This window comes from Phaeoacremonium minimum (assembly GCF_000392275.1).
Source record: "Phaeoacremonium minimum UCRPA7 unplaced genomic scaffold PA7_03_scaffold_572, whole genome shotgun sequence".
Lineage (NCBI taxonomy): Eukaryota > Fungi > Ascomycota > Sordariomycetes > Togniniales > Togniniaceae > Phaeoacremonium > Phaeoacremonium minimum.
In genome coordinates, this window is record NW_006921474.1 from 1 (window position 1) to 13372 (window position 13372).

The following is a 13372-nucleotide window of genomic DNA, read 5'->3' on the forward strand; positions in this document are numbered from 1 at the left end:
TCGGGACCAACCACTAGAAATGCCAGATATGAGCGACAAGTTACTTAAACTCGCTGGCGCCAGGCCGTACTAGGTGTTGTCATCGACATTGGGAATGTGGTTTGGGAAACACACATATACGGCCTAGCATGAATACAGCAACTTACCTCCTTTGCAATACAAATTATTAGCAGCGAAAAATTGCATCTCCTGAATCTGCCATTATATCTTTCTATTCTAACGAAAAACCATCAACGAGACATCTTGCCGAGGAGTGCCGGAAATCGCACTCGGTGTCTCGACGGACGTAAATCTGTGAAACCCCTGATTTCTGCAATGCTTAAACTTCCTATGGCAAGGCTTCGAGCTGAGTAGTCTAGTAAATTCCAAAGGGTCTGCTCGCTACTCCCCCTATGTCTCTCCACTGGCCGCCAATACCCCGCGAACCGGGGTAAGCCGGCGGGACGGATCAAGTGTGGAGTGGCCCTTTTGAGAGCATAACTTGAACCCTATCAATTCCGGACAACATTTGCCGTGCAGCAATATCTCAACTACTTTGAACCTTATCAAGTTGAGTCGACGAGGCTCTCCATTAGTGGATAGCTCTCTTCCGTTCTTCCGCAGATTTGTCTGGGTTTGGCGCCTGTGTTATCTCGATTGAGCATATGCCGTCGAACCTGGGAACGCCGGGATATGGCAGTAGTTTAGTGGGTCCATCTCTCCTTTCCTATTCTAATCACCACGGAGGATATCATGTTGCTCGATCCAAAGATTTAAAAGACGGGCCCTCACCACAACGTGAATGCATTCGATATGCATTACTGAAGCACCTCCATCGATTCTATCATATCCATAAGCCAATCAACCATGGGTTTCTTCGACGGCCCTTTGGGCCCTCTGCAACTTTATAAGTCGAGCAAGCTCACAATAGCTTTGACTACCCTCTCTTCATGTATCTTTGCGACGGTAAGCAACTAATGAAGCCGGTTTCGATTACCCTTGCTTTAGAAATTAATATCTGGATAGACAACTGGATACGATACAGCGTTGATGTACGTATTTATACCCTGGTATCTTCTTACTCGTGACTAACTTCATTAGAAACGGCATCAACATCATTCCCTCTTATACCGAAACCTTGAAGCTTACCACAGTCACTAAGTCGCTCAATGCCGCAGCATCATTCCTTGGCTGGGCTATCGTGTCGACATTCATGGGTCCAGTGGTGGACCGTGTCGGACGCAGGACTGGTGTCTTGATCTCTGTGTTTCTGAAGCTGATCGGTGTTACATTGATGACGGCGGCCCAGAATGTTGAAATGTTTGTCATTGGGAGAATGGTTTTGGGTGCTGGATCAGGCACGTCGTCAATAGCCGCATCGACGTAAGTGTAGTGTCCCTTTTCGACGCACAAGGCTAATCTTCAACAGTTGGTTGGCAGAGACGTTGCCATCGAAGTATCGCGCTTCGGGTCTAAGTTTCATTTTCACAATTTACTTCGTTGGTAAGTCTCATGAGACGTTCATGGTCGGGTTTTCTTTTGGTTGCTAAGTTGGACAGGTGCTCTAATCGCTGCGGGTGTCACATATAGAACGGCTGAGATCGCTGGGGAATGGTCATGGCGCCTACCATGTCTCTTGCAGGCCCTCTTCAGTTTCTTGTGCTTCTTTGTATTATTCTTTGTGCCGGAATCTCCCCGGTGGCTGGCACACAGGGACAGACTGGATGATGCATTGATCGCATTGGCATCGACCCATAGCGACGGAGATCGAACAGATCCCGTTGCGCTGGAGCAATTTCAGGAAATTGTCAACACGCTCGAGGCGGAGCGTCGCGCTGGAAAGAAGTTGACATACAAAGAGGTGCTGCGGACACCGAACTCCCGAAGACGCCTGATGCTTGTCGTATCAGTTGCTGTGCTCGCGATGTCTAGCGGTAGGTGTACTGTAGCGATTTGGTTCCACGTCTGACTAATGGTTTAGGAAATAATATTGTCTCATATTACTTGGGCGACATGCTCAAGCATGCTGGAATTACCAACACGCATACCCAGCTCGAAATTGTAAGACATCCCTGGAGTCTCATACAGCCTCTGAATCTAACATGTGTACTTAAGAACATCATTCTTAACGCATGGGCTCTTACTGTTGCCTGTGTTGGAACAGTTCTAATGAATGTTGCCGGACGTAAGATGATGTGCCTTGTATCAGTTGGGGGAATGACTCTGTTCCTATTTCTTGTTGGTGCATTTACAAAATGTAAGTTCTTGACAAGTACTTGACTCCTGAATGATACTGACCTACTGCAGTATACGGAGGAGGAGGCAATATATCTGGCGTGTATGGAACAGTGGCTACAATTTTCCTTTTCCAGGGAAGCTACTCGATTGGAATTACTCCTCTTACGATTCTATATCCGCCAGAGGTCCTCAACTTTTCTATCCGAAGCAACGGAATGGCGGCGTGGACATTTTCCATTACTTGCGGCGGGTAAGCTATCTTTCTAACATTTTGGCTTAGATACGGTCTAACGAATTCACTAGTTTATTCAGCGTCTTTGTATGGCCAATAGCGCTCGAGCATATTGGATGGAGAACCTACATGATCAATGCTGCATGGAATGTAGTACAATTCATATTTGTAGCAATCTTCTGGGTTGAGACGAAGGGCTTGACTCTCGAACAGATTGATGCCAAATTCGAGGAATTAAACCAGAGTGGCAACCTTGATGTCGAAGAAAGCAACAACGGAAAGGAGATGTTGGAAGGGGTGGAGATGACTGATAAGGAGGATGATGCTCCAGCATCCACCAAGTTGGAGAGTGTGGCCCCGGTGAAGGAGCTCTAAGGGTTAATTTTTCACTTAGAAGATTGTCATCATGTCTCCGATCCACCACATAATTCAACCAATTCTCGCTTTTATATTGTAAGCCCGGCCGTCGGACGCATTAGTATGGACGTGTTGGTGCCGGTTATTTTGCTCTATTTAAATACAAGATACATTTCCATTTCTGAGTTTTGTATGTTCTGTATTGCACACAGTCTCGGTATAAGACCAAAGAGGAGCCAAGGTGTAGGACAATAGCAAAGCAATTCCTTGGGCCACGCTTCCTATCATTATTGCGAGCTTCTGCTAAGTCGAAATTCTCGCGCACCTGGTAGGTTGCCCATGACCGCTTTCTCTATTTGCCGAGCAGCCATGCAAATCCCTCCAATCTTTCTCTATAGAATCTATCACAAGCGGAGTGGCCGGGGTATAAATACCAAAAGACATGAGGAAGTCCTGGATAGACATCTACCCTCGTATCAATACCATTTTCGAGCCTCAGAACTCGCTCATATACCAGCGCATCATCCCGTTGGATATCAGCCCCACAGACCTGAAAGTAGGTCCGTGGGAGATCTCGATGGCCATTTCGCCAATCTAGTAAATTCCACAATTCTGAATCGGTATCTGGCGCTACTGCCTCAACAAACATGGCCCTTGTTTTCTGAGACAGTCCCGCTTTGCCATCGTTTTGCTTCCCGCTACGATATAACTCTCTATATCTATCCGGAACCGCGTTCTCTTGAACTATAGATGTTGCGTTGAGGTAAACTCCTGTCAAAGGGGGTGAAAGGCTTTCATCGCGTGCAATGTGAGATAGTGCAGTAGTCATTTGTCCTCCGGAAGAGGTACCACCCAGTATAAACCCTTTCTCTGGGTTTGCTTGCAACACGGAAACATTTGTAGCTATCTGGACCCCCGTCAGTCAGCAAACTACCCTTCCTGTGATCAAGAACTCTCACCCATTGAAGTGAATCCCAACAGTCGTTATAAGCTATTGGAAATTTGCATTCCGGAGCAAGCCTATAGTTCAGACTGAGACACACGCAGCCATATGATCTAGTGAGATCAATGCATGCAGACGCCTCCATTTCTGCAGCACCAAAGAGAAAACCCCCACCGTGGATTAAAACTACCAATGGACTGCCATCCACGGGAGCTGTCTTTGGCTTAAAGACCAGTGTACGAGATTTTGTCCCATCCCGAAGTGGAAGAAATATCTCCTCGACTAGAACATCGTTTTGCGCCTTCTCTAGCTTTGCGTTCATGTCATTTGTGCATGTGTCAACCCAGGCTTGCCGGATAGTAGTGATATCAGCCAGTTGCGTTGGAGGGAGTCTTCGAGGTACATTATTTGCTATCATCTAATTGACCTATTAGTGATGTCCAAGAACATTATATGCAAGCTTCGTTGCGTACCTTGGCAAATTCCTCGTCAACCTTGCCCCATTCCACCCATGTTGCAGGACTGTCTAATGATGCCATTGCCGAGTTTTGACCTCGCCACCATGGAATATGGCCGAGTCTGCTGGAAATTGGGTTATTTCGACGTTATGCTCTTTGACATGTCGGGCAGCACCTATGAAAGACCTCGATCTTCCAAAAACACGACAGCTCAACATACTTGGGCAAATCCACACTCAGGGCACCATGGTACCGCAGCGGAGCCTCGCTTCTGGCAGCAATGAACGACGGTCAATGGTCTTCCGAGCTCCACAATGGTACTGTGATGCGAGATTTGTGGCAAAAGGCCGCGGGTCGGAGACGGTCCGTAGCCGAAACCTCCCCGGCGGGAGTCGGATGACTCCACTCGAATCCCCTGGCCCGTGATACATCAATTCTAGGTTCTGAAGTGACTAGGAATTATCAGTGTAACGATTTAGGCATCATTTACTATCTCTGAATCGTGAAAGCCAATGGGACGCAAAAGTACAGCTTGTCATAATTGTAAATCAATCAAATCTCTATGTACCAAAGACACACCCTGTGCTCGGTGCAAACGATTGTCGCTATTTTGCAGTTATGGAACAAGCAATGATCAGAACCAGATTGCCTCCTCAAGATCTGTGGAAGCAGGAAAGAAAGCCAAGCACAAGAAGACGACGACGGGATGCTTAAGCTGTCGACGGCGACGCAAGAAATGCGACGAGAAATGGCCTGTATGCACCGACTGTGAACGCCTTCACTTAACATGTGTCCAAGTCGATGTTCATGATAAATCAACCCAGCCGGAGACAACATTGTCATGTATCACGGATGAGTTTCTTACATCATATGCGTTTCAGACGTGGGCGGCTCCTGGTAATCATGAAGACCATAGTCTGTCCATACTATCGTCTTTCCCAGACTGGCTGGCGTTGATAGAATCGGACAACCAACACGAGACGGCACGAATAGCAAGACTCGACAACAGCACAGCTCTTACATCGCTGGGGCTTCCTTGTGCCATCGACGATGAGCTGGGTCTAGCAACTTTCCTCCCGTCTACCGCACTCAACAACTTAACAGGCGTTACACCTCACTCTTTGAAAGACTGGCCGATAGCAGAGAGACATTACCTCAACCACTTCTTACAATCGGTATCGCGAGCCCTCGTATTGGTTGAAGATAGGCTGAATCCGTTCTTGCATATGATTGTGCCCATGGCACTTGAGAATGTTGGGGTTCGGCACGCACTCCTTGCACTCTCAACGTGCCACCTTTCAAAAGTCTATCCCGATTTTGAACATGATCTTTGCGTCCATCGTAGTAAAGCGTTGCAAGAATTGATAGCGGAGCTTGATAACCGCGAGGATCCCATTTGGCCTCTCGCGACAACACTCATGCTCTGTTTAGCAGAGGTAGGCACTCAACACCCCTTTGACGAAATGCTCAAGACTTATATAATCAAAGATCTGCATCGGAACTTCACGAAAATGGCTGCTTCATCTACATGGAGCAAGATCCCTTCTGACTCAACTTGACGATCAGCTTGACGATCCTCCCGGAAACATCTTATTGGAAACATATAATTATCTTTCCTGCGTTACGTCCATCACCTCCGAGCTGGTACCGGGAAGAATTGGACATCATCTTCAAGTAAATAGCAGCCTAATGTCTCCAGAAATATTCATGATACATCCGCTATTCGGGGTCTGTGTGAGTTTATACGAGACTGTCGCACGAATCAATAGCTTAGCTGCTTGTCGCCATCACTACTCGAGCGACCATTTTGTCAAAGAGGCACAAGAGATTGAGATCGAGTTGCAAAGTTGGACTCCACCAGAGTACATAGATCAGACCAGACCCATGTCTGAGGCAAGAGCAATGGGCTTCGCTCTGCAGTGGGCTAGTATCATGCGATTGCTTCAGGTCACTAGAGCCCTGAAGAACAACGATGTGCAAATAAAGAAAGCAACGGACAATATCCTATCAGCACTCTCGCTTATCAGGCCAGGGTCAGAGATGGAAGCACATTTACTATTTCCTCTTTTTATGGCTGGAGTTGGCAGTATGACAAAACCTAATCGCTTGACTGTAGAATATCGACTCACTGTCATGGAGACAACGATTGGATTTGGCAATATTTGCATTGCTCATAGACTTCTTGACGAGATCTGGCAGAGGGCAAACCAGGGTGAAGTCGTAGACTGGGAGGAACTGATCAGAAGCAAATACCAAGGATTGGTTCTGTTCTGATCCTTGGTGTAGGAACTTTTGTTATTAGGTTGATACTTCGAAATCATCGCAAACTCCTCCTCTGCCAGGGTAATAATGTTAGTTCGCCAAAGTTACCACTACCTCCTCAACAAGGCATTACTACCTTTATAGAAGTTGATGGACTCATAGTAATAAACAGAATATTGGAGAGCTAGATGAATATTACGACTCTCAGCACTAAGTATCTTCACCCTCTAAGAATGATCGTTTATTACCCTGGTGGAGGAGTACTTGCGACACTCTTGAGGCCCGTCTACGAGAAAGTATTTGACATGCAAACACGGCGTAGGTCTAGTAATTCCTAATATAGAGTGTAATCGATTGTGCTTGATGTCCGGTTTCAATCGAACCAATGGAGGTTTCCGATTAGGAGACGGCCGTTGAATGGATTATGGTGGCATTTCCACCCCTGGAGCCGGAAACGGGAGACAACGGCTCCACATGGCGGATGTGGAACGACGGATTACAGCAAAATGAGAGGCGGATGTCGATCTACCTCCCTCGGGGCGGGACATTCTTTGCTAAGACACCCAAATCGGAAACCTATCTCATCTCTTAGTCACTATCCATTCGTATTGAGTTTTTTGTTATCGTCCAAGTTACAGTTGAAAAAGGTTCTTCTAAATGAATCGATATCTTACCTCACCTCACCTATCACAGTGGAAGTACACATTGCTACGCGCAACTTTCCTCAGACCTAGTCTCTTGCTGGACTGTCTTGCTCTCTCACCGTGTCAAGTGCGTCAACAACGCAGATGAACATCACTATGCAGACTCCCCTCCGTCTCTCGGCCACTGCATGGCGAAGAATGGTCGTCCCGCGTGGTAAATCACGGCCGCAGCGTGTCTTTATGCCGCCCAAGTCACCGTACTCAACCAACCCCAAGCCCGTAACACAGATTTTAAAACACCGAATGGCCTCGCCGGCACTACTTGCCGTTTTAGCTACAACAGCCTTTGTTAGTGGACTGATCTTGTCCAAGGTCACCTTGTTTACCCCGGGTGAAAAGCAACAGAGATTGCATCCTGTTAAATATGCCGACCATAAGGGCATGCTTTCAGTCAGCAAACGAGATTCGTGATGCCTGCATGTCTTCGAAGCTTATCGTATATAGGCAGCACGGGAGATAGAGGCCGTTCTTGGTGACGACGTCGTCAGCTTTGACATTGATGACATAGAAAGGCATGGTTGGTCCGATTGGGCTTCTTCGAATTCTAGTGGGCGACCTGTTGCAATTGTTTACCCGAGATCTACTGAGGACATCTCTAAAGTAGTAAGCATATGTTCTCAGCACAATGTTCCCATTGGTAAGCGTTCAATACACGAGAGAGACTTATATAATCTACTTACATACCCTTTACCTGATTTTAGTCCCATTTGGAGCTGGCTCCTCTATAGAAGGTAGTTTCTCATCACCATATAGTGGCATCGTTCTTGACTTTACCCATATGGACAAGGTCATAGCCTTTCATCCAGACGACATGGACATTGTCGTACAGCCTGGCGTTAACTGGGTTGATCTTAACACCATGATTGAGAAAGAAGGCCTCTTCCTTCCTCTGGACCCCTCCCCTACCGCTACAATTGGTGGCATGATATCAACTAACTGTAGTGGGACCAATGCGTTTCGCTATGGTACCATGAAGGACTGGGTTATCAATGTGACAGCAGTGCTCGCAGATGGTGAAGTCATTAAGACGAGGCGACGACCCCGGAAGACTTCCGCTGGTTATAACCTAACTACTATGTTCGTTGGTGCTGAAGGCACCCTTGGTGTCATTACTGAAATCACACTCAAGCTAGCTGTCATTCCTCAGGAAACGAGCGTTGCAGTCATCTCGTTCCCGACTATCAGTGCTGCTGCCTCCGCTGCGACGAAGATGATCCGTTCTGGGGTTCAAGTAGCCGCAATAGAGTTGATGGATGACACTCAGATGAGAGTGGTAAACAGGCATGGAAGTGCAGCAGTCAGAAACAAGTGGGATGAGACAGCAACGCTCTTCCTCAAATTCTCCGGCCCTACGAAAGAGCATCTCCAAGGTGACATATCTCTTGTCAGAAAACTACTGGAGCCATATCACCCAACCAGATATGTCTTCGCGAAGAACAAACAAGAAGAAAAAGACCTCTGGGCCGCAAGAAAAGAGGCTCTTTGGACAATGACCTCTATCAAGCCCGAAGGATATTCGATCTGGTCTACGGATGTCGCAGTGCCTATCTCGCGTCTGGCGGAAATCATTGAACTGTCGAAAGCTGACGGGGAGAAATTGGGCTTCGCAAGCGTCGTAGGGCACGTAGGGGATGGCAACTTTCACGAGGCTTTAATGTACGATCCGAAAAACCGGACACATACTGCAATCCTAAAGGAGATTGTCCACCGTATGATGGACCGGGCACTGGAGATGGAGGGTACGGTCTCTGGCGAGCATGCCATTGGCATGGGGAAAATGGTAAGTTGAACTGTCTCCCGTTGATTTCCGTTCTCCATTCGAGATCCCAGTTACCTAATTACCAAATTTCAAAGGAATGCCTCATCGATGAGCTCGGTGTGAACACGATAGATATCATGAGGCTTTTGAAACAGGCATTAGATCCTAAGTATTAGCCCTTCATCCTTTGATACTGGTCCCGGGATGTGCTAATTTGAGAATAGATGGATACTGAACCCAGGGAAAATTTTCGACCTACCCCAAGGCTCGCATGCCGTCGCAGCAGACAGAGTTGAAGGGTTCAAAAAAGAGAGGTAATCGGAATCTAGTTATTTTATAATTGTTTGACTCGTTGATAGTGGTCTTGGAAGGTCATTTGTTTCACATGTAATTGTAGATTGTACAAATGTCGCTGCGTTTGCCTACACAAGAAGTGAATTGACCAATCCGCCTTATAGGATGTACTTCTTCAACTGCCTAAGTCTGTCCTTTGCGTCTTCTAAGATATGGTCTTCCTTGCAAATAGCGAAGCGTAAGTAGTTCTCGGCCACGTGAGAATTCTCGGCCAAATAGAACTCGCTTGGTGGGATAGCAGCCAGACCGAATTCGACGATGAGAAACCAACACAATTTGAAGTCTCTCGGGCGCGATTCAATGTGAGCAGGGAAGCGGTAGTCTTCTGGAAACTTGACCTTCGAGAAGTTGACCAAAACAAAGTATCCTCCCTGTGGATCGGTATAGGGCAACCCCAGCTCATCGAGCACTTGTGTGAACCGCCTTATCTTGCCCTTCATATCTTCCTGTGACTTTTGCCAGAAGCCGAAGTTGTTCGCAAGCTCATATCCAGATGCGCATGCCTCCTGCAAAGGACTGGGGCTAGAATAGCAGATTCGCATGTGCGCGGCGCTGACGTATTTGATTAGATGCTCAGGCCCGATAAGAAATCCAACTCGCCAGCCAGTAGCGTAGAAAGTCTTGCCACAGGAGCCAACCGTAAGAGTCAAATCCCAGATGGCTGGTGAGAGTGTGGCCATGCGCTTGGACGGCACATAAGTCAGACTGTCGTATACGTCGTCTGATATGATGATCATACGGTGCTTAACACACAACTCTCCGATTTCACTCAGCTCCTCCACAGAAAAGACCTTTCCCACAGGATTGTGAGGCGAGTTCAATACCAACATCCGTGTTTTTGATGTGAATGTTGCTCTCAACTTGTCCATGTCTACTAACCAGTCTCCCGATGATGTGGTAGTCGTGTCTCCGCTTGCCGGTGGGATCATAGGAACATAACGGACAACTCCGCCTGCCATCTGAATATTGCTGATGTATTGATCGAAAAATGGTTCGAAGACTATGACTTCATCTCCTTCCTCTACGAATGCCATGAATGCACTCAAAATACCCTCATTTGCGCCGGTCGTGATCGTCACTTCCGTTTCGGGGTTAAGTTCATGTCCAAGGGTGTTGGAATAGTGAGATGCAAGCGCCTTCTTCAAGCTTGCACGTCCTTTGGTTGGAGAGTATTGATTTGCGTCTACTCTATCGAGTGCTTTCTTTGCAGCGTCAAGGATGAAATCCGGCGGATTATAACCACTATCGAGATTCTCCATAAGTATTATGCCCAGAGAAAACAGAATCAGTAAGCTTGACCGACTTCTGTCTTGAGGTAACTTACAAGAATCCCTGTCCCATATTCACTACAGGTTTTATCTTGGAGCAAGCATAAGGATGTCAAGACGCTGTGTGATATAGTGTATATTGCTTCCAGTACTTACAGGTGAATTTGCAGCTGCGTCGTTCACGATCGACCTAACATTGCTATTAGTTCAATGGCTCCATTACGTTGAAAGGGTAATCGTCTCACCAAACGTCTGGAGGCTGCTGAGCAACTCGTTCAGCTGGCCGTGGGAGCAACATTGCCCCGTTAACAAAGTCGCTATTGTCATCGCCCATGATACGGAGGTGATACTGATGAAGCACTGATTTCTTCTGCGTAATTCGGAGTAAATTTCGTACAGTAACTGGATGGCATTCGACAAAGGATGGACAGAATTCACATTTCAGTCTTTCAATGATTTACCACTCCACGGGTTCATGGATAAGTTTGCATCTTGTCAAGTCAGCCAATGTTGTTGCACTAACACTAACATGACCATTCACATGTAACGCCAGGGTCCGTAGTAATGCCTGGCTATGTTCCCTAGCGGCACCATCAGCTCCACTCAGCCGTATCCGACGGATTTGCCTCCGCTCCGGTACCCTCCTATCTCCTTGAATTGAAGAAAGTTCCGGTCGAAAAGTGGTCACCAGAACAGATTTGCGGAAATGGCTTTGCGGAAATAGCACGAACACAGCGACGCGGTTCGTGAGATAGGAAAAATTAGCAAAGGTGGCACCTCAAGCTCTGAAGTTGTTGGTAGCCACAGACAATTGAATGTGTTCTAACAAAGAGACCGACGAGTCAGCGAGCCAGGAAGGCATTCGTTCATCCGTATTCATCCTACACCTACACTATACATCTCGTCAAGAAAGGTCTATACTACGATATAATGAATGACCATCTCCCTGTCGATTGGGTAAGTAACGCCAATTAATCGGACAAGCAGCATATGTCGGTTGGATAAGCAACGTTTGTTAATGAGGTAATCAACGCAGAATAAGTTGTCTACACATATTGACCAACACCGGAGAGGGGAATCAGACCATAGCATAGTATATCAAACATTAAAAGCGCTTGGTAACCTTTTGGAATGCTTCTTTGAACCTCTTTTTAAATACAAAAGTGAATCTATCCTGAAATGGCCTGAATGTCTACTTTTATCTATACTTCATCTTGTCCAGGATAACCTTTCGTAGAGTGTTTAAGCACTTCCAAACATCTTCAAAGCTGTTGTAGATAGGGACTGGTGCAACACGAATCACATCAGGCTTTCTTTGATCACAGACTATTCCTGCCTCCTCAAAGGCCTTGCTAACTTTCTCCAGCAGACCCTTTCTCAGCAAAATACTCAACTGCGCGCCGCGCTCTTTCGGATTTCGTGGCGTAATTATGGTGAATGCTGGATCTGACTCCTTCTTGCCGTTACTATCTTCTTTCACAATCTCGTCAAGCAACCACTCGGCGTATGCAGTGAGCACCAGACTCTTCTCCCTCAACTCTTGGATCGTCACTTTGCTGAATGTTTCTAGTGCACCATGGAGACTTGCTAGGTCTATAGCACTGGGGTTGCTCAGTTGGAACCCTCCAGCACCGACAATTGGCTGAAACGTCTTGGACATCTCGAACCTCACGCTCTTGTCCGCACCGTACCATCCCGATAGTCGATTTCGAAACTCCAGCTTGCCGGCCTCGTTCGTCTTGATGCCACCATGTTTCTCGTGGACAAACGCACCGGCAATAGCGCCTGGTCCGGCATTCAGGTACTTGTACGTACACCACATGGCGAAGTCCACATTCCAGTCGTGGAGTTGTACTGGCACATTTCCAGCAGCGTGCGCAAGATCCCAGCCAACGACGATGCCGCGGTCCTGGGCATAGTTGGTAATGGTAGGCATATCAAACACCTGCCCGCTGTAGTACTGCAAGCCTGGTAGGAGTATCAGGGCAGTATCATCTGCATGCTCGTCGATGGTTGCCAGGATGTGAGAGGTCGATATATAGTGTCCTCCCTGCTGGTACTCATCTGGGTAGATCTCAACCATTGACTTGGCTGGATCGAGACCATGCATGCGGATTTGTGACTCGATCGCGTAGTAATCACTAGGGAATGGCTTCCACTCCAGAATGATCTTGTGTCGCTTAGCATCCGGCGTGTAGAAGCTCGCCATGAGAAGGTGAAGATTGGCGGTTAGCGTGTTCATGATGGCCACTTCAGCTGGTTGAGCGCCAACGATGGGTGCCATCTTGATCGCACATTGTTCAGCCATATCTTGCCATGGGGCTAATGAGGAGTTTGGCACGGCATTGAAGTGCCCATAGACCCCAATGTTAGCCCATGTCGAAAGTTGCGTATTGATAGATGACTGGACGGCCTTGGGTTGTAAGCCCAACGAATTGCCGCAGAAATATACGACAGCTTCGCAATTGTCGCTTGCTTGTGTCTCTTCAATTCCATTGGAGTTCTCGGTTGCTCCGTCTAATGGTCATCAGTAGGTGGCTATAAAAAGGGGGAAGCAAGGATACGAGGGTTAGGGTTATGACAATTAGGGGTCATGACGTACTTGTGAGCTTGCTCGCCAAAACGCTTTTTAACGAATCTTTAGTCGGAAAAATGAATTCATTGCGAAGTGATCGCAAAGGGTTTTGTGCATCTAACGATCGAGCGTATTCAGCAGAGCTGGCTTTTGCAGGGAACGTGGCGGTGCCGCTGGATTGGACGGCCTTTAGAAGCGCTTTGAAGTCCATTTTGGCTGGGAGTCCTACTCTAGAAGTACAAT

At 47.2% G+C, this 13372-nt stretch overlaps 3 protein-coding genes across 3 annotated transcripts; 1 reads left to right on the plus strand and 2 right to left on the minus strand.

The window, feature by feature from the left end:
• Positions 1 to 846: 846 nt before the first annotated feature.
• On the plus strand, positions 847 to 2824 carry UCRPA7_8042 (putative hexose transporter protein; the record flags this gene model as incomplete). Its single annotated transcript, XM_007920577.1, has 8 exons — positions 847 to 945; positions 1006 to 1031; positions 1081 to 1362; positions 1738 to 1913; positions 1961 to 2040; positions 2095 to 2236; positions 2287 to 2467; positions 2521 to 2824. The coding sequence occupies 8 exons, from the start codon at positions 847 to 849 to the stop codon at positions 2822 to 2824; spliced, it is 1290 nt and encodes a 429-aa protein (XP_007918768.1).
• Positions 2825 to 9384: 6560 nt separating this feature from the next.
• UCRPA7_8043 (putative kynurenine aminotransferase protein) lies at positions 9385 to 10116 on the minus strand (the record flags this gene model as incomplete). Its single annotated transcript, XM_007920570.1, has 1 exon — positions 9385 to 10116. The coding sequence occupies one exon, from the start codon at positions 10114 to 10116 to the stop codon at positions 9385 to 9387; it is 732 nt and encodes a 243-aa protein (XP_007918761.1).
• Positions 10117 to 11752: 1636 nt separating this feature from the next.
• On the minus strand, positions 11753 to 12862 carry UCRPA7_8044 (putative kynureninase protein; the record flags this gene model as incomplete). The annotated part of the gene is made up of 1 exon (XM_007920565.1): positions 11753 to 12862. One exon carries the CDS (start codon positions 12860 to 12862, stop codon positions 11753 to 11755), a length of 1110 nt encoding a protein of 369 aa, XP_007918756.1.
• Between the last annotated feature and the right edge of the window lie 510 nt (positions 12863 to 13372).